At 41.0% G+C, this 20716-nt stretch overlaps 1 protein-coding gene across 1 annotated transcript in view; it reads right to left on the bottom strand.

Annotated features, from left to right (window-relative positions):
* Window positions 1-20716, bottom strand: part of LOC117479651 (E3 ubiquitin-protein ligase HECW1) — a 215454-nt gene that overhangs the window by 78603 nt on the left and 116135 nt on the right. The window contains exons 7-11 of the mRNA XM_034126757.1: window positions 19256-19425; window positions 7481-7623; window positions 3067-3167; window positions 1756-2732; window positions 886-1447 (exon numbers count right to left, since the gene is read on the bottom strand). Coding sequence (XP_033982648.1) covers window positions 886-1447; window positions 1756-2732; window positions 3067-3167; window positions 7481-7623; window positions 19256-19425 — 1953 coding nt within the window. The remainder of the gene's footprint in view (window positions 1-885; window positions 1448-1755; window positions 2733-3066; window positions 3168-7480; window positions 7624-19255; window positions 19426-20716) is intronic.

Below are 20716 nucleotides of genomic sequence, written 5' to 3'. Positions count from 1 at the left end.
AGTGCTGGGATATTTACATTAGTTAGCTACATCTGTAGCTATGTCTAGAGGGCCCTGACGGCTCGCCACTGCTGAAAGGGATGACTTTCTACCTTGCTCTTGAAAGGATACGTTTTTTCCTTAAAAACAAACTGGATAGGTTTTGGAAAATCTGGAAAACCTTTTACGACTTCCTGGAGCATAATGGTCTACTACAACATGATTGAGAAAATGAAGACAATATTATTTGGGCTGTGTTTCTATTTTCTTTTCTTCTTTCTTTCTTTTTCTGTTTTGTTTGTTTTGCTGATAGTACGTAAAGTCTGTCTTGTTTATTAAGTGTAATTTCTATGCACAAAAACGAAAAAAGAGATGTTTAAAAAAAAAAAATAGTGAAAAACTCAAAAGCTTTTGATTATAGGTCCCCAATAATTACTGACATTAACGTGCATAAGGGGTGATCCCCCCTCATGTCACAGTGAATTCCATGATACATGTTCTCATCGGAGTTACTTAATTATAAGATGAAAGTAAAACATTTGTTACAGTTTGTAAAGGCCTTGTTTAAATTAACTAAACAGTTTGAATGTTATCTAGGGCACATTTAAATAAAAAAAGCTGTATATTAAAATAATTGGATTTACCTATACAATGGCTCATTGTGATCATATGCATTTACACTACACTGATTTCATTATTAAATGTATTTAAAATATGTTTATTTAAGTAGCGTAAACACTGAGTGAGAAGCTTGTGTTTAACACGTGTTTGCATTGAGTGGGAAGTCAGCAGTAACGTAGCCTTGCAGTGTGTGCTCACTTTATTTGTCGTTGAATAACTCATTACGGCTGGACTCATTACATTGCAGTTGCAGACAAACAATAAGAAAATTGTTTTTTATCTCACCAATGTTGTTTATATCGCTGGGCCCTGGCACAGCTGGCTCTGCCTGCTGTCCTCTCCTGGCCTCCCTCAACCTCTCTGTCCTCCTCTCTCCTCCTGCCCCGCTCACCTCTTGGCCATCTGGCAAGAGGCTGTTATCAGGTACTGACTCAAAGGCACTTTCCTCATCTTCATCTTCATCCTGGGAGGAGAACACCGTACTACCAGAGAGTCTGTTGCTGTCCACTGACGACAGGCGGGTATGGCTACAAAAGCGGCTCCTGCCCTCGTAGCCAGAGTTGCTGTAACATGATGTGCTGTAACAGGAAGTGCTGTAGCAGGAGGTACTGTAGCAGGATGTGTCGCAGAATTCACAGTCGTTCTCACCCTGATGTCTGAGGGTGCTACCGCCAACTCTTCTTCCTCCTCCATGACTGGAATCCCCCTCTTCGCTCTCCACTGTTGTATGTCCGCCTCCTCCTCTTCCTGCATCACCTTCCAGGAGCTGGTTTAGCTCAGAAAGGCGTTCAATGGAGAGGCTGCGTGGTAAGGAGCGATGACAGCAGGGGCCGGGACACTCTGGGACCTGGATCAGGAATATTTAGACAATTAAATGGCAAAACCAAAAGCCTAAAGGGAGACCTATATGTCAATCATACTGCTATTTCTGTTGCAGTATTTGTTGTTCTTTTCTTAAACGTCATTTTAAATAAATAGGAATATAGGAGTGTGAAGTGAGCTGGTACATTATTTAAGTAGTTTTTCTTGGGCCCTACATCACACTCAATTAAGTATTTTGACCACTACTTTTACTAAAACGTACATGCTTGTTACTATGGAATAACTCTAGCACATATTTTGGCTGTTCTACCATAACTCCATCACTGGCCATACCTGAGAGGGAGACAGGGTTGTATCATCCTCTTCCTCATCCTCCAGCCCCTCCTCCTCTTTGGAGGTTTTAAGTTTTGTGGAAGTGGTGTCTTGAGTGGTGCTTGTATTCTCTCCCTCCCTGACCTCCTCCTCCTCCTGGCTGGGAGCTCTGTGTTGGGCTGAGGGGAGACTGTGGAGGAGGTGGTGGATCCGAATGTAGTGAGATCTAGGTGTCTCAGGCTCTCCGCAGGCCGATGCGATCACCGTCTCCAACTCTGACACTGGAAGGGAGCAGGGGCGATTTTTGCGGCGCAAAGGAGCATTAGAGTTATAGTTTGAGAAGAGGGATTCACAGGTGCAGGGGAGGCAGCTTATTTCTCCGCCCTCTGTCACCTCCTGAGCAGCCCTTTGTTCTACATCGGCCTTTTGGGAAGTGATGCTTCCCTCCATGGGGTCCTCAATAGTAACAGCCCCATTGTTTGTTGATATTTCAACAGTATTTTCAGAGTCTGGCTTTGGCTGTATTTCCTCCCCAACATAATTTTCTTCTCCAGTCGTATCCTCCTGAGCTTGTGGTGCAGACGCTTCTCTCTGCTCCCCCTCTTCTTCTTCTTGTTGCCTCTCCTCCCTTTCTCCATCCTCTCCACTGTTCCCTTCTTGCTGTTCAGGCAGTTCCCCCTCCTCCTTCTCCACTTGTGGCTCTGTAGACAGGGGCTCCTCCCTCACTGTGCTCTCTTCATCCACAGTTTCTTGCTCTTCTGGCATTGACTCAGCCTCCTCATCCTCAGCACGGACCTCCTCAGGTGTGGAGGCTTCCGCTGTGGATGCTGTTACCACCATCATTTCAGGGTCAGGTGGGGCATCCAGGGGGAGATCAGGCATGTCAGGTCCCACACTTAATGTGTCATCATCAGGAGCATCAGCAGCATGGTTGTCATTTGGTGTATTTCCCCCCTGAGGACAGGCTGACTCTATGACCAGAGAGATCTCCTCATCATCTAAGGAAAATCGAGATGTTGGTTGTGTTGAGCATATTTTTGACATTTCTACCGTAAACAAGTCTGGGTCTTGACTAAACTCAGTTCTTCTTTTGCAAGTGGTGCAAATTAAAGTTTTGTGAGTTTAGAAGGCCGATTTACACTCTCGAGACCTTTAAATAGCTTTTGATACTTCTACATTCCACAAGAATAGCATCAACCAAAACAAACTGAAGATTCACTACAGAGAGAAGTGTGACTTTGCAAGAGAAAGACAGTTGACTTGAAAGCTAAACACTCAAGCGGAGCAGAATTTATAATTTTTCACTGCTACATGGCATTATGACTTACGTACCTGGGTGAATAGAAGAAGTCAACTCAAAGCGGAACTGCAGCTGGCCGCAGACATGGTCTGTTGGCAACCTGCGACCCAGCGAATAACTCACTACTCGATCCCTGCAAGAAATAAGACAGAAAAGAACAGAGAAAAAGAGATATGCAGGATTAATGTAAGATTGCTGGAAGAGACAGGAAAAAATAACAGATTTTGTTAAAAAAATACATAGCTACAGATGTAGCTAACTAATGTAAATATCCCAGCACTTGCCAGCTGGCGGTCAGTTGACAGCTGGAAGCCTAACTAATCCTAATGGCTGTTTATTTATTTTTAGGCCTTGGTTCACACACAGTATTTTCCCTGGACTAACAGTAGTTGTTACTTCAGTCATGTTTGCAACGCATCAGTTGTGTTTGTCGAATAGCATTTAATTACATATTTTGAATCCATTATTTTCAGCGGAGAAAAACATTGTTACAACATACAATTTTACTCTTGAATATAATTATTTCTTTAGTCGTTTTGTGAATGTCATTTTTACACTGTGCTATTGATAATGAATCAAATCAAATGGGTAAGGGTAAGGGTTAAGCAGTGTATAAAGTAACTAAAAAGTAAGCGTAATCTTAGCTGCATTCATAAAGCCATGAACACAAGAATTAATGGATAATTGTAATTAAATATGATATAGCCTTTAATTATTTAAAAGAAGGACTTTCTCCACAATTGAAACGTTTGAAAGTATGATCATCACTTTAGCAATATTTTGTTGTACAGTAGTTTGCTACTTTTAGCTTTTGAAGGGACATAAAACCTTGACTATTCACCAGCTTCTCACTCACAGGGGAAGGACCTACCAGGCCTCCTTATTTTGTATAGCACGTCACCACTGCATTGAATCAAAATAAGACCCATCAAGACAGTGGCGAGCCGTCAGGGCCCTCTAGGCCCTCTGTGAGGGCCTAAGATATTATAAAAAATAATATTTGAAAACATTAAAAAAAAAACATTTTGTTTTAAATATTATTTTTTATATATTTTTTGTTACATTTTTCATTAGTTTTACCAAAATAACTTGATTTAATTGTATTTAAAATAACATTTCCAAAGAAATAAATTCTTCGAATCTGCCTGTTCAGTTTCTGTTGGAATGTGAAGGGTTAAATGCCGTCTCTGCGAGTTACTGTGAAGACGGGAGAGCTTGTTGTCACAGAGGGCCAGCTATAGTAACTCAATGTAATGTCAAAGTAATGTCAAATGACAGTACAATTGACCAATCATATCTTCCCTCTAAATGGGTGGGCTTGATTTTCGCGGAATTTATGACAAGTTCCGCCCGCTGTGAGGTTTATGCAGTGGTGGGTTCCTAAAACCCGGAAGTAAGCAATGGGATTTCTCATGGATGTAATAGCTCGAAATAAGGTCTGTGGAAAACGAACCTGTTAGATAAATGCACGTTTTGTTCAGCCGGATAATATCCACACGTCTACCCTACTTTTATTATTTTCGAATCATAAATCAAATCGATAGATTTATGATCGATAGATTTATGATTAGCATAAGTTCGTTCATGATGGCTCATTTCAGTGATAGTGATGACATCGTTGCGAAATTATTAACCGAGTCATTTTCAAGATTGAGTTACAATGATAAACTGGAGTGGCAAAGGATCAGCTGCATGACCCCGCCATCAAGTGCTTCATCCAAAAGGACAGGAGGATGGACTTTGTGTTTAAGTGATTTGATCATCAAAGGTAGGCCTAAGTCATTTTCAATGTGGGCCGCCGTGCCGACGTAATTCATTTGTAATTGTTACTTGGCTGTGGGTGCCCTGTCATGATAGGTGTTTATATAAATGGTGTTGTTTTGTGTGGTAGAGGGTCGCTGTCATTGATGCGTTTTGATATTCCGCTGAAGTATACTGAGACGTAATAACTCTTCTTTTTTTTCGAGGGAAGGGGGGCAGGCCCGGCTCCAGGATGAAATGACTGAGGGGGCTGTTAAAAATTCCGAGGGGGCGATTTTTTTTTTCACAACAACGAAAAATACTGGCAATGTAATGAATTGACACACCAAGCTTTTTTCCTTCTCACTGCTCTACAATCTCTTTGCTTCTTTATTTTTATTCCGGATTTACCCCTCTCGTTCTGTTCTTTTCCTCTGATCTTTAATAATAGATAGTAGATAGTTGATAGATAGATGGCTGCACTTTGGTTAACAGACTAACATTGATTTCCTCAATTTATAAATTGACAGGCTCTGTAATTATACCATAACCTTTTCTCCTCTATCACTTAAAGGTGGGGTAGGTAAGTTTGAGAAACCGGCTCGAGATACACTTTTTGTTATATTCCATGGAATGCTCTTAACATCCCGATAGCAATGAATATCTTAAGTGCTTTGACAACAAATCCATAAAAAAACGTCATCTGTGGAAGCCGTAGTACTGTAAAAAGCACGACCAATCATTTTAGCCGGCCCGGCTAAAATAACTGGATGGCCTACCTGCCTGTCAGCCTTCCATCTGTGCACAAACTTATCTCGTGCCCTCATTGGTCATGTGCACGTTCGTGTGTGTTGGAGGAGGGGCTCTGTAAGGAAGTGGCAGATTTTTTCCGGCTGTGTATTTTCAAATACTAGGGCACTCGAGCTGGTTTCTCCAAAATTACCTACCCCACCTTTAACTGCTCTTCCTATACAGATTTACTTACTTACTGGTCATGTCAGGATTAAAGAACAATTATTTTCAGGATTGAATGTTCAAACCAAGGCCTAAAACCTGGCATTTCATAAGAAAGTGACTAATATATAAACCAAATGTAATATTGGATAAAATACTACACCAAATGGACAGACACAGATTAAAAATACAAATATAGTCCCCTGGTTTGTCTCTAGAGTCTAACTGCCATGAGAAAAATCTAATCAATGTTCCACAATCCGCCACTAGATGTCGCTCATTGTACCAATACGGTTTATATAATACACAACATATTATTATTATTATTATTATAGTAAAAGGGCTCGCTTTGGCAAAAACCTGATCCATACAGGCAGTCCTAAATAATAACAAGTAACCATCATGTGTGGTGCTATGTAATTGTAGTAGTTGTCTGTCTTATTTTTTGTTGATTTCATATTGTTTTCACAGAGCTGTGGACATGAATTTCCCCCTGGGGACAATAAATCTAAACTCATTTAAAATTCAATCCCACACATGCTCTATGTTTTTTAACGCACATTCAAAAACGGGAACATTTTCGGGAGTTTCAACCGGCTACCGGCCACCAAAAACGGGGACTTTGCCCGGAAAACGGGGACGTTTTGGTCACCCATCCGACTGTGTTTACAGCTAAGCACACACGCTAACATTAATTAAGACATATCTGATCTAAACATATTAACGTGTATTGGGGAAGATAATTATTTAAAGTTATTATTTAATAATTGTGACATTTATTTTACTTTTTGATGGATGAATGATGCTCAAGGTGAGGGGGCAAAGAATACAGCTGAGGGGGCAATGCCCCCTTTTGCCCCCTCGTGGCGCCGGGCCCGAAGGGGGGGGGGGGTCAGAGGGCCTAGGTATAAAAGTCACGGCTCGCCACTGCATCAAGAAAACTTAAATTCACAATGTTGTCAAGAAAACTTAAATTCACAATGTTGTCAAAAAAAGGCGAATTTCAAGCTCTCGTCCACTAGCTGTGACATCACGCACTCTAAGCCTTAACGAGCTATGCAATACACACTAATGTTAAAATCTGAAAAAGGCCTCTTTGCCAAGCTCCAAACTAAGTTAAATATCTCAATAAGTGTAAAAGATATCAAAAATCTGAAGAATAATTTTTATAGCTGAAGGTCTTGTGACCGTTTTAAAGTTGGAATGAAGTCTCTATCTGAAAGTATGTGGAAGGAGTAGCATTTGGCGCACGGTGTAGGTAAAAGAGGATTTGAAGGTTCCTCCCATTGAGTTACATGTTAAATGCTGTTGCACAGCATTCACACTAATTATAGCCCTGATCACCTTAAGAGAGGTACAATTTATCATTGCATAACATTTTGGAATGAAATCTATTTGTGATAGTAATAGTAATTATATTACAAACACTTTCACTTGACATTTTTTTTATACAATGAGGGAAGGTAACTAAATATATTTACTCAGGACCTGTAGTTAAGTAATGAAATTGAGGTACTTGTACTTTACTTGAGTATGTTCACATGCTTCTTCAAGTAAAATAACAATACAGTAAATACAAATACAGTTTTTAATATTTAAAAAAACTGTATTAGTTTAAAAAAACTGTATTAGTTATATATTTGTTTTATTCATCAACACTAATAAGAGTAATATTTAGACTGATGACAAGCAAAGTCCTGCCACACATACAGTATTAATTGCATAACTGTATATGGTGTGTGAGTGTTTTACCCAATAGCATGTTTTTCCAGCAGCCTCTGGACAGGGACAGAGAGCTTTCCAAGAAAACGCTTGATGATTGGCCGACTCTTGGCAAATTTATCCTTCACTTCGATCTCCAGTACATCAGTGGGCAGAGACACAAAGTTGAACCGCTGAAGAAACAGACAGAGAGGGTAGAGTCATAAAGATATGACCAATCAGGGTCATTGGATTAGTATATTTTTCTATGCACTAGAGTTAGAAAATCACATCGGTTGGCCAGTACACTGAAAGCAGTCAATAGAGAAAATTATGCCCCAAACTTATTTGCAGTAATGCATATCTTTTGTATAAATGGACCCTGTTTTTGTTTTCTCCCAATATGATGATTTATTTTCCCGCAGAAATATTTGTATTAGATTTTTTTGAAGACAACAACAAACATCAACACATTACACATGTACCCCTTCCCCTTCCCCAGTCCCAAACAGACCTGAACAATATGTGCAATAGGGATGTGCATCTCCATCACTGAGGCCGATACGATGCGCATCTCGATACGCTACCAACGATACGATACATTAACGATACATTTGAAACACCAGGCAATGCGATACGATACGATTCACCCCTGTTGCGATACAGTTCGATACGATTTGATTCAACATTATGCGATACGATGTGATTCAACACGATGCAAAATAATGATACAATTCAATATGGTACGACAGAGGATTTTGTTTTATTCCTTATATGCAGCAAATCATACATTAACAAAAAAGTGCTTCACATATTTGCTTCTCTCTACTAGTACTGCACATCCCATCATGCTGTTTATTTTTTACCTTAAAAAAAACAAACACTTGGACCTTTCACAAACTGGCCTTTTCACAAGTGTAGTAGTGTTCTCTGTCTCCAGAGTACAGTTCAATTTTATAACACCTCACAGTTAAACAATTTAAGGATGCATTGCCCAGGATTTAACCATGAGATGGCGCTTCATTCAAAAATACACAAAGACAACTGGGTGTTGTGGGCCTTAGTCTGTTTGCAATGTTTGCAGTTGTGTTTGCTGAAGAGCATTTAATCACTTATTTGTTATGGTTTTCACAGGCTTGTTATAGCAGAATGTTTAATACAGCGTATTTCAGATATTCATTAAAGATCACATGGTATTCCATATGATGTGTGTTACTGAGTTGGGTCACACACAGTTAGAGAGACAATGGTCGTTCTGATTTATCAATAGATGTATTCATTTTAAGTGAGCTGACACCGAGGTTAGAGGAAGTTCAGAGAAGGCCTTAGGTTATAAGAACAGTTAACCTTTGTTAGTTTACTACTCCTAAAGATGTCATGAGACGATGACGTTTAAACATATACAAGTATAGCTTTCAGAGAGAAAAACGTGTGACATTTGTGTGGTAGGCTGCATGATAAAATGTGTGTGCGTTAAACATGTTCAGGGAAAATGTGTGTGTGTTTATTACAGTGGCTATATATGCTGTACAGTGTTTCCCCTAGGTTTACTGCCTTGGCAGGGTGCTGCTCGGGTACCCCCCCCAACGGTGCCTGGAAAAAAGAATTTGAATTTTTTTTTAATCCTCTGGAGCAGAGAGGAGCTGTGGATTATTGTTATTATTATCGTACAGTAACAAAGTATTTGTACATTAAAAAGTAATAAAGTACAGTGTTACACTGTACTGTATTACTTTTATTCAAACTGTATTCCCTTCTTATCATGTAGCCTACACTTCTTCCTTTCATTGATGCATATAAATCACCTGACTACAGCATATAACATACCTGCTGCAACCCTGTGCTGCTGCTGCTTCTCTCTGCCTCATCCTCTATTGCTGGAGGCAGCTCCACCTCATCTGATCTCTGATATGAAAGCAATCGTGTTATGATCATATTGAGCTATTGGTGTGAGTCTAACATTAAACAAGCAGTCTGCTTGTCATACATTGCTGACGATACATTTTAAGAGGCAATTTGTTGAGTCACTGCCGCTAAATGCCGGTAGCATCAAGCTAGCAAATCCTGCATTAGCCTCACATCAACAGGTGTAGACAGAACATCCTGAGATAATTTACTGAATAAACCAACTCACATCTCCTGTCTTTTTTTTCACCCAACTCATTAGACTAATCTTCTGCTGGCGTTTCATTGTTGTTTTCTGTCAAATTCAATACTGTAGTTCAAAACCGCGGTACCTGCTCACCATCTGTGAGCTATTTTTAGAATGCGCACGCTACGTTCATTGTGGCGTTCGCGCGCGTCCACCTGGGCAGGCTGTGTGTCCTCCGTGACGATAGCGGCTTGAGGTTAAACAATAATAATAAACGAATTTGAAACTGGGGGGGGGACACAAACGGGCAGACAGCAGAGCTTGGGGCAATAATGCAGATTTGTTTGACTTTTTTACACTTTGTTGTTCTCCTCCTTTCCTCCGCTCTTGTCTCTGATTGTGTGTGTGTGTGTGTGTGTGTGTGTGTGTGTGTGTGTGTGTGTGGGAGCGGAGCAGAGCCCCGCCCTTCAGAAACAGAGTGGAGGGAGAATGTGAATACGCAAAGCAGTGGACACTGAAACATGCACATACATTGGATAAATAACATAGGCGTTTAGTTTATTTAATAAAAGAGCACATGTTCAATGTGAAAAGTGACCATAGATAGATTACTTCAGTTGCAATTTGGTGCTATATATTTTTTTTAGGGCTGTCAAGTTAGCGCGTTAATAACGCGTTAACGCAAAAAAAAATTAACGCCACTAATTATTTTAACGCGATTAACGCATGTGTATTTTTTGTCCTCGGCCGCCGTAGTTTCAGAGCGCATCGAGTGTAAAATACCATCTACAAGCTGATGCTGTCAGCCTCGCTCCTGCCGCCCGCTTGTGGCAGACCACACTTCCACGCTCACTGGCAGGCCCGGACTGGCCATCAGGAGGACCGGGAGGGAGTGTGTATGTGTGGCGCGACTCGCGCGAGCGAGGCACACCTTACGTGTTGATGTTGTTGTTAGCATCTGGTGCTAGCTAGCTGCGCTAACGGATATAAGGAGCTGTTTCAATGACATTTCGCCGACAACTGCGCCGAGCACTTGACTTGATGCAGGTAGCCAGACAGTGGGACATTGTACGAAAAGTCAGCACACTCAGCACGGATAGTACGCGCAACATGATTGCAGCGTCCAGGCAGCTCCCATTCGAGCATATATGCCTTGAGCTGCACATAGCTCCAACGATCCATCACAGTGTCCACACACACACACACACACACACACACACACACACACACACACACACACACACACACACACACACACACACACACACACACACACACACACACACACACACACACACACACACACACACACACACACACACACACACACACACACACACACTGTATTATTGTATGAGAGAGGTTCCAGGTTGATTTGAGGCGAATATTTGTAATGTTCAGAGGTTGTTGTGTTTAATATTCATGAGAATATTTGTCATTATTCAAATGATAATAAACAAACATATAAAGCATATTTGTCCACTCATATGTTGATAAGAGTATTAAAAACTTGAAAAATATCCCTCTAAGGTACATTTAGAACAGATAAAAAATGTGCGATTAATTTGCGATTAATCGCGATTAACTATGGACAATCATGCGATTAATCGCGATTAAATATGTTAATCGACTGACAGCCCTAATTTTTTTTCTTTTAATTAAAAAAAATAAAAAAACACCTTGAATTTCAGGCGGGGCGCGGGGCTCCGTTTGCAGGGCGCAGCGCACCGCCAAGACAATGGTAGGGGAAACACTGCTGTATGATTGTTGCTACTGATGGGGGGTATTTCCGCGATTGGCTGCTGTGGCAGCAGGTGATGTACTTCCCATTATTGTTTGTTTGTTGCAACAACTAAATAATAATTACTGATCAGCTATATCTGTGTTTGTGTTTTATTGATTCCTCTCTGTTTCATTCTTTCCTGTTGTGTTATGCTGGATCGCCACAACAGGCTACTATAACGAAAAAAATATAATATTTTAGATCAAATAAAGTATATCTAATCTTATTATCTTAATTGTAATTCAATAATATATAGTCTTTATATATTACATAATCATAATAATAATGTAAATGTTTACACTTATTTATTTTTCATGCTCATACTTTTACCTTTACAATAGTTTGCTTTAATGTGCAGTATATTTTTTGTAATATTGTTGTGGTGTACAGTAGATACATTATCACGTATTATACAGTAATGTGTTGTATTATTAAGTAATATCATACATTAACCTCATTATAGCAGATGCCACATTGAATGGATGAACACATTTATGCATCAATAATTACAACGGAGTATTTCTAAATATAAGTTGTACAAATTATATGTATTTAATACTAATAACATAATGATTAATTTTACTTTCAGATGATAATACTTTTCACTTGGGCTATTGACAATTTTGAATGCAGGACATTTGCTTCTAACACATCTTTTTACCTAGGTAAATAATCGGAATACTTCTTCCACCTCTGATTTTAACCTGTCACTGTTTTTAAAACTTTAATTAAATGTTTGATATTTCCAGAGACCCTTTCAGACCAGCAATGCTGCCCTGCATGTAATTCCGATAGTCCATCGGAATGTGACAAAAGTCAGAAGTTTCCCATCCCCCTTGGGAGACTTTCTCCACACATTCCAATGGGCAATTCGTTTTAAACAAAGAGTCCGCAACAAAGGCTACTACAGTATCTCTTGTTAACAGAGGGGGGATGGTAGAGCTTTGTCACACCGTTTCAGGGTTAACCTGTTAAGCCCTGAGCCTGTTTTTCAGGTCTCAGGCTCGAAAATGACATTCCCAGAACAAATGACCATATCCCCCCCTCAGCAACCTCCGATTCTGGGGGTCCCCAGAGAATCTGCGGAGGGGAGCTCCACTGGGGCAGGTAACCTCCTATATCACAGTCTTCACAGACGCTTCAGTGACAGGATGGGGGGGGGACGTGCCTAGAGAGAGCTGTGGGTGGTTGCTGGCCTCTGACAGAGGCGCGGCACAGCAACCTCCTGGAGCTGCAAGCAGTGATGCTGGTCCTACAGCACTTCAAACCCTTAATACAGGGCAAACATGTGCTAGTGAGGAGCGACAACCGCACCACAGTGGCGTACATCAACAGGCAGGACGGAGTCCGCTCAATAGCCTTGTTGACCGCAGCAGAGAACCTGTGGTTGTGGGTTTCACAGATTGCGTTGTCTCTAAGGGCCCTGCACATCCCGGGACAGGAGAACGGGGGGGCCGACCTCATGTCAAGAGGCGGACCCCTGCCAGACGAGTGGAGGCTTCACCCGAAGGTGGTGAAGCAGGTCTGGACTCAGTTCGGGAGAGCAGAGGTGGACCTGTTCACCCGCCAATCGGCGCAACAGCCACTGTGCCCTGTGGTTCTCCCTGGCCCGGTGGGACGATCCGCCCTTGGCGGCCATGGCTCGCGTTTGCACACGAGCCATGGCCAAGGAAGCTGCCTTTCCACCGCTGCACCTTATCCCCCCCTCCTGGAGAGGGTGAGGCGGGAGCAGATGTCAGTCGCCAGGTGGCCCCAGATCGCCACCTGGCGCCGTGGTACGCGGGGGTAACACAGATGATGGTGGGCCAGCCCTGGGCTATTCCTCAGGTCTGGGGGGCGCTGTCTCAGGAAGCAGGTGCAATAGGGGCGTTACCCACTCTGGGCCAACCTCTCCCGGCTTGGCTCCTGAGAGGGACAGGCTGAGACAGGTGGGGCTGTCTGACAACGTTATTCAGACTATCCAAGCAGCAAGGGCAGAATCCACCACAGCCTGTTACAGGCCAAAGTGGGCAGGATTCCGACGATGGTGTGAAGGAAGGAGTCTAGAGCCTCTGTCATGCACGCTGGGCTCTATTCTTACCTACTTACAGATACTGGTGGACGCCCTGTCCACCAGTATCTGGTGGACATTGGCTCATTCCACAATTAAGGTGTATGCAGCAGCCATTTCGTCCTGCTATGAGGGATTTGGAGGCAGGTCAGCCTTCAGTCAGCCGCTTATGGCGCGGTTTTTGCAGGGGGTCAGGAGGCGGCGGCCAGTAGTGCACGCCTCCGCCCCACGGTGGGACCTGCCGTTGGTGCTCGAGGCTCTGGTCACAGAACCATTTGAGCCTCTGGAGCTCTCCTCCCTGAAAGCACTGTCATGGAAGACAGCGTTGCTACTTGCCTTGACTTCGGCCAAAAGAGTGTCCGAGCTGACCGCTCTGTCGGTGCACCCAAGCTGTCTTTTGATCCGGGGTGACCGTAGCGGGGCGACACTCAAATGGATGATGTTTCAGGTTTGTGAATCTTATTTGAAATGTTACTTTGCTGGTTTTCTAACGTTAAAGTGAATAACAGGCATTAGCCATTAGGTGATATCTGCACTCTGGCTGACTGAGTAACAAGTCAGCCAGAGTGATGTAACAAGAGTGATGTAACGTTAATGTTATAGCTAGTAAACATGGAGTATGCCCTTATATGTTAGTATGTATACAGAACATGACTCAAAATTATCCTAAGATGTAACGTTAACCCTTCATACCTCAGTCTACTTTTATGACACTAAAAGAAGAAAACAGGATTAGAAGAAGGGAGTGAAGAACAGAGCAGTAAAAGACAGCAGAGGTGCCAGCCAGGATCACATGTAAGAGAATAAGATACATTTCATGTTTCTTATTTACTTCTGAAGTTTATGAGGTGCCAGTCAGGATCACATGTACTGTAAGAGAATAAGATGCATTTTATTTTATTGTTTTACATATTAATGATATGGTCAATCTTAATTTTGTTTTATATTTTCTTCTTTCAGTGGATGTGAGGCATGTTCCCTGGATCAGTGATCTGAAGTGACTTCAACCAGCTGCTGACTGTATTTGAGTGTGTTAAGGCATTAGTTTGCTTCATTAAAGGGTGTTAATGAATAAGTGTTCTCCAGTGCCTTTTGTCCGCTTTAAGGTATTATTAAGGTAGGTTTAATTTTGCTCTCAAAGTGCACCAGATTGATGCTTTTAACTTCAATATTTAAAAAAAAAAATCTTCCCGGGGGAGCATGCCCCCGGAACCCCCTAGAGGAGGCGACGACCCCCCTAAAGGATGTTCGGTCCGCTCCCCACTTGTAAAAAATAGCACTTGCAGATGATTACCCCTGCACCAACCCCCCCACTCAACAACTCCTGGGCTAAGCCCCGGATCTCCTACAATCCTAAACAAGAAATATGTGCAGTAAGCAGTATGAACATTGTGTGCATTAATGTAATGCATATAGGACTAGGTTGTTCTAAAATGGACTAAAATGTTCATTAATGTGCACTGTCCCGGTTCAAATAAACAATTAAAATTAAAATAAAAAAAACCACATGGGGATGTTGGGTGTGGGTTCTCCTGAAGTAGACAACAATCTCCTTTTCCCCCCACATTGAGCAGTCGTGGGACAGCAGAATGAAGCAAGGGGCTGAGCACACATCCCTGGGGAGGCCCCCGTACTCACCGTGATGGTGTCCGATGTGTTGTTGCCGACCCATACAGATTGCAGTCTGGCCGGTAGGAAGTCCAGCAGCCAGTTGCAGAGAAAGGTGCTGAGGCCCAGGTTTGTTAGTTTGCAAACCAGCTGCTGGGGGATGATTGTGTTGAATGCTAAGCTAAAGCAACATCCTGACAAATTAGTTATTTGTGTCCAAGTGGGTGAGTGCTGGGTGGAGAGCAGAGGAGATTGCATACTCAGTGGGCCGCTTAGCTCGATATGCAAACTGAAATGGGTCCAGGGAGTGTGGACTAGCCTCTCGTAGTACTGATGGTGGAAGTCAGCACTACAGGGCGGTAGTCATTGAAGCAGGATGGAGACGAGTTCTTTGGCAAAGGTATGATGGTGGTTTCTTTGAAGCACGAGGGACTAACAGCCTGGCTCAGGGAGATGTTGAATATGTCTGTGAGGACATCTGTGAGCTCAGCTGCGCAGTCTTTTAGCCCACGACCAGGAATGTTGTCAGGTCCAGAAGCTTTTTCCGGGTGTTAATCCTTAACAGTGTGCTTCTCATACTGCCTGTGGACAGACAAATAGCCTAGTCGTTGGGAGGAGGAGTGGTTTTCTGCACAGGTGTGTTTTTCCGTGCTTAAAAGCGTGCAAAGACGCCGTTGAGGTTGTTCAGCAGAGAGGTGTCACTGTCACAGGTCTGTGGTAGTGGTTTGTAATCCGTTATTGTCCTAATACTATGCCACAGGCTCAGTGTGTCTCTGCTGTCACTGAAGTGAGCTGTAATCCTCCAGGTGTACTGCTGCTTGGCTTTACGGATGCCACAGGAAAGATTGGCCCTGGCTGCTCTGAGACCAGCTGGAGATGTAGCCTGTAATTGTCTCTGTGTATCCCTAAGGTTTCTTCAATTTTCCCCCCATGAACTGTGGGGTTTCTTTGGAAGTTTTTCCTTGTCCAATGTTAGGGTCCAAAGACAGAACATGTCACATTCGTATTCATATTCTTTACAAACTGTAAAGTCCAATGAGACAAATGTAACATTTGTGATATTGGGCTTTCAACATTGGGCTGGGTTTTTTCTGTAATTTCATAATCTACTGTACTCTTGCTATTTTTTTTCAAAATGACCAACCCTTAACCTGTTAAGCCCTGAGCCTGTTTTTCAGGTCTCAGGCTCGAAAATGACATGCCCAAAACAAATGACTACAACTTAACTTCTAAAAGGGTTATATGAATAATTTCTTTTATCAAAGCAAGGTTACATCTGTGAGTTGGATGTAGAAGTGTCAGAATCAATATAAATGTTTTTTATTTTAAAGAAAATTCAGATTTTACATAGTAAAAAACTGTAAATTATAGTGTCCGTCCAAAAATAATTTTTTACAGATAGTGAAAACTACCCTTGGATGATGGGTTAGTAGACTAAAAGCTTTAGGAATCCAAAGTACAACATATAATAAGTACCCTGTATCAAGATTGATGCAAAACAAGTGAAATGTGACCTTTTTAGGGAGATTTAGCCAAAAACCCCCACTTCTGGGGTCATTTGGGTGGATTTGACCTATCTCTGGCCCCCCTTGCTCGATTTGGATCGTTGACACACCTTTCTGACCGTTAGAGCCAATAGAATCGAAGGGGGAGGCCCACACACACACTCATTGTAAAGAGAAAAGGTGGGGGCTGCGCGTCTAGAAATGAAACTAGATTTGCAGATTTTCTCCTTCTGGAGTTTGGAAACTAAAAAGCAGTTTTATTGCTTATGGATTATCAGAAATAATTTCAAAGAAGGCACAGATACATAGGATGAACCTATGGATTAACTGCAGTATCGTTTTTTTATCGTTTGAATGCCATTGAAGACCAGTTTTGACCAAGGTAAGCCATGTTAGCGTTTCTAGCTACTTAGCTCCACATGTTATGATGTACGCTTTCGTTTATAGCGTCGCAAATGTTTATCACTGAGTGTTGAGGAGGGCACCACTAGATTCAGTGTCTCCAGGACACCAAAAATGAGTGGTTGGTTGTGCATCTAGGATAAGTAATAAGGGAGTTATGAGTGAGTTTAAGTGCCGTTTTAGGTTACATTTTTTCGCTCGTGGATAATTCAGAGGCTGAGTGCTAGCATTGTGGGTTTTTAAAAAAAAATAAAATTAAAAAGATCAGTTAGCTGAGTTTCTTCCCGTTACATGGATAACACATTCATAGTTTTATTCAATATTAAGATTCCTTAGACGTTGTTTCCTGCAAATGACGCGTTTATCCGCCCGGTATGATGGGGCTTTTCATACTATAAAGCAGCTGTGTGCAGCAGGTACTGTAAGAATCACACACAATTATTAATTAGTGCAGACTTATTAACTGACTATACTGCTTTGCCAATTCAGGCTGGAGAGTGTTAATTGACAGTGCAAAAGGTTAAACAATGGGACACAACATAAAATACATCCAGCAGTATAAGCATAAAACTGATGCACAATATCAGTTTCCCAACCTCTTACCATATAAAGAATACCATAGCTAATTTCATTTGGACATGTAAGTCAATCATAAATGGCCTGTCAACAACTGATGGACTTTTAAAAGCATTGTAATTTTTACACCTTTTATAAAATGCTATAACTTAAGACAAAATTAAAATCTTCTTAACAGAAAAATTAAACACTGCTGGTCTTCATCATCAACAAACAATCCATCAAACCTTATCCAATTTAGCCCGCAAGAAGTAAATGGCACTAAGGTTATCGTTTATCTATTGTAACGCACACTGAAGACAAATATAACCCTACATTAATAATTCCAAAAAATCTTTATAGCACAATTATTTAGAGAGTATATAGTTGCAAAGATTAATTCAATGAAAAGCATTTTAGACATCTGGTGAGCCATTGTTGTGATGGTTTATTTTTGCAATCATTTGATCTTATAATAGAATGATGATAAAATGGCACTTTAAGTTGCAGAGTACTGGGTTGTAATGTTGACTGGGCTAGCATGCGTTGGAGGCCCATTAGACATACACAGTACATTAGTGCCAAGCAGTTTCACACAACATAGGAGCTGTTTGAAAAAGGAAAGTGGCTTTGAGCGGTTGCTGCCAAGAGCTACATTAAGTCTGTGTATGGAGTCTCCTGAGACTCATAATAAAAGCTAGAGACTGTGCTTACTCTAAAAGCCCGATTATAATAATAATGTTTTGCAGTTGTAACTTCAAAACAACAAAATATAAACACAAAGATGACAGCACCACTGATTACCTGCCAAAGGCCTTGAGAATATTCTACAACAGCCAATGTACAAGCGGTTTATTTGAACCAATGACTGCATATAAATATGGGTCATCTGCGGAGTGTGTCTGTCTGTAAGCTTCAGGTACGGTTCTTCAAAATAACAGCTTTCGAAATCGGCCTGAGAACCTTCAGGTGAACCTTTCAATCTTCACCTGAGGATTGAAACCAGATAACACCAGAAAGAAGGACACTACTATTAGTGTCCTTCTTTCTGGTGTTATCTGAAGGAGATCAACTTTAATTTTATTTGCCACAGAGTTGACATGATTTTCATGAATTACAATCATCCTCATACTCTACTTCTGAAACAAGAAAAGCACACAATACTCCCTTTGTTTTAATTGGTTTCATCCACACTTATAAGCTGCATCTTATTGTTCCAGTAATTTAATATCTGTGCCACTGATTTTATCTTAAAATATCAGTTCTTGAAAGGAAACTGCATAAAGAAATGGAAAACTAATTTGTTTTGCCAAAGCAAATTGAGCGGACTACTTTCTGCAGATTGATTTGACTGCACATGGTTCCTCATCACTATCAAAGTGTCCTAAGCAATGGTCTGCTATCCCTATCAGCGGTCTGCTGTTGAGAAAGAGCAGACTGCTGAATGTCCATATTGACCTATAAGAATCGAGTATTCAACTAAGCAGAGTAAAAATAATTAACCGTGCTTGCTGTCTATTATTAATCTTTCTAAATTAGAGATAATCCTTATCTTTAGACTACAGAACACACAGAACCATGTTTCTAACCTCCGTCTTGCACCCAAACCGAAACCTAGCCTTCCCTTTTTCTACTGAAAAATGGTACCTTATTCATATTGAAACTGCTCTGCTCTTGCTTAATGATAGCAACTACCTTTAAGTTGCTGTAAAGCCTCACAGAGGATTGCATTTAGCACAGCAAAATACACATATGATACAGGAAACAGTATGGCTACAGATAATTACGTTTAAATGTACATGAGTGTGTACCACCCTGTATGTGTATGTACCTCATTGCTCCATTGTGGGTTGACTGTGTTGCAGACCACTCCAGAGCGTTTCTCCTGGCCATGGTGTGGCAGCAAGGGGAAGATGCTGTGCTTTCCAGGCTGGATAGAAAGTTTCAGGTAGGGGTCAGGATTGAAAAACATCCCCTTCTTCAAGCCAACTGCCTGGAGGTCTGGAAAGGGTAAACAGGACAGCAAAGGTAATTGTTATGGAATGGTTTTCTTTCAGTTTTTTTACCAGTGATTTTCTAACTAAATTAATTAATAAACGATGTATTATTTTCTGTATTATAAAGTTTTTCCATCTAGTTTGGAGAGAGTTTTGAAAGAACAAATAAGTTAGTCATATGATAATGCTTTAAAACACAGGTCTGTTACATTTGAACAATTTCATAGACTCAAGTACAGTAACTGTCCATTTTTGGCAACAACCAAGGCATCTAGATGTTGAGCATGCCAAACTTCAATCATTTTCATTCACAGGAAATAAAAATGAGTTTTCAGTTACACTTGAATCCAGCTAATTTATTCTGCTCAGGGCTGGTGGATTTCCTAGTGGAAATAAGTCAAGCAAAAACACTTTTATGAGTGAAAGTGATTACAAAAGCACCACAAGCATATTGCTGCCAAATGGATCTTTAAGCATTTTTGCGAGTATAGGTGTGTGCAAAGGGTAGATGTAATTGCTTGTCAAGGTTGGTTTGCCCTCAGTGATTTGGTCTGAACACCCACTTGAGATGTGTTTGTTATAAACCTATTGGCTAATTCTAAATGTCTAGATTCCATTAAATATCTGCCTTGTGCCTCTATGTGCTATGTTAAGCGTTCCTTATTGAGCACACAGGCAATGCCATTTTGCAAAAAAATATATTGTTACATTGACAAACAATAATGAAAAGGAGATTTATATGTAAGCAAAAAAAATGAATCCAATGCTACCAACCTTGTAGTAATGGAGGTTTAATAACAGTCCAAAGTAATTCAAGGGAAAAACTGGTATGGCCACAGGGGTCCCTTGACCTCTCTTCTGAATAAGATATCCCAATAACAATTGGTTTTATGAGTATCAATGAGTCTACCCCAGACACTTGCTTATGCCAATAAAATGCAATTTGGTAAAAAGCCTGCAGTTTTTTTTAATGCACAATACATATTTTATGCACTGGGATATTTTATATAGAATTGAAATTGCCTATATACTGTAAGAGATAGTTGAGAGTGGATTAAATGAGCCCATCCAATCTCAATTAGTAAAAAAAAAGGTTTCATTTAGCACTAAATCTGTGTAAGAAGTGTGAACCTTACATTTGCTGCCACATTAAGCTTTCCTATATCAAAGTAATCTTGTGATGTATATATGTGCATGTACATCCAAACAGGAGCAGCTAAAAGCAAATTCACAGTACTTTATTGATGTCAGTTTGCCAAAATATAGTATAGGCAAAATTATGAGTTGTGAGTGTG

This window comes from Trematomus bernacchii, unplaced genomic scaffold, assembly GCF_902827165.1.
Source record: "Trematomus bernacchii unplaced genomic scaffold, fTreBer1.1, whole genome shotgun sequence".
In the NCBI taxonomy this organism is placed as follows: Eukaryota; Metazoa; Chordata; class Actinopteri; order Perciformes; family Nototheniidae; genus Trematomus; species Trematomus bernacchii.
Note: the sequence above shows the minus strand (reverse complement) of the source record. Positions and strands in the feature narration are given on the sequence as shown.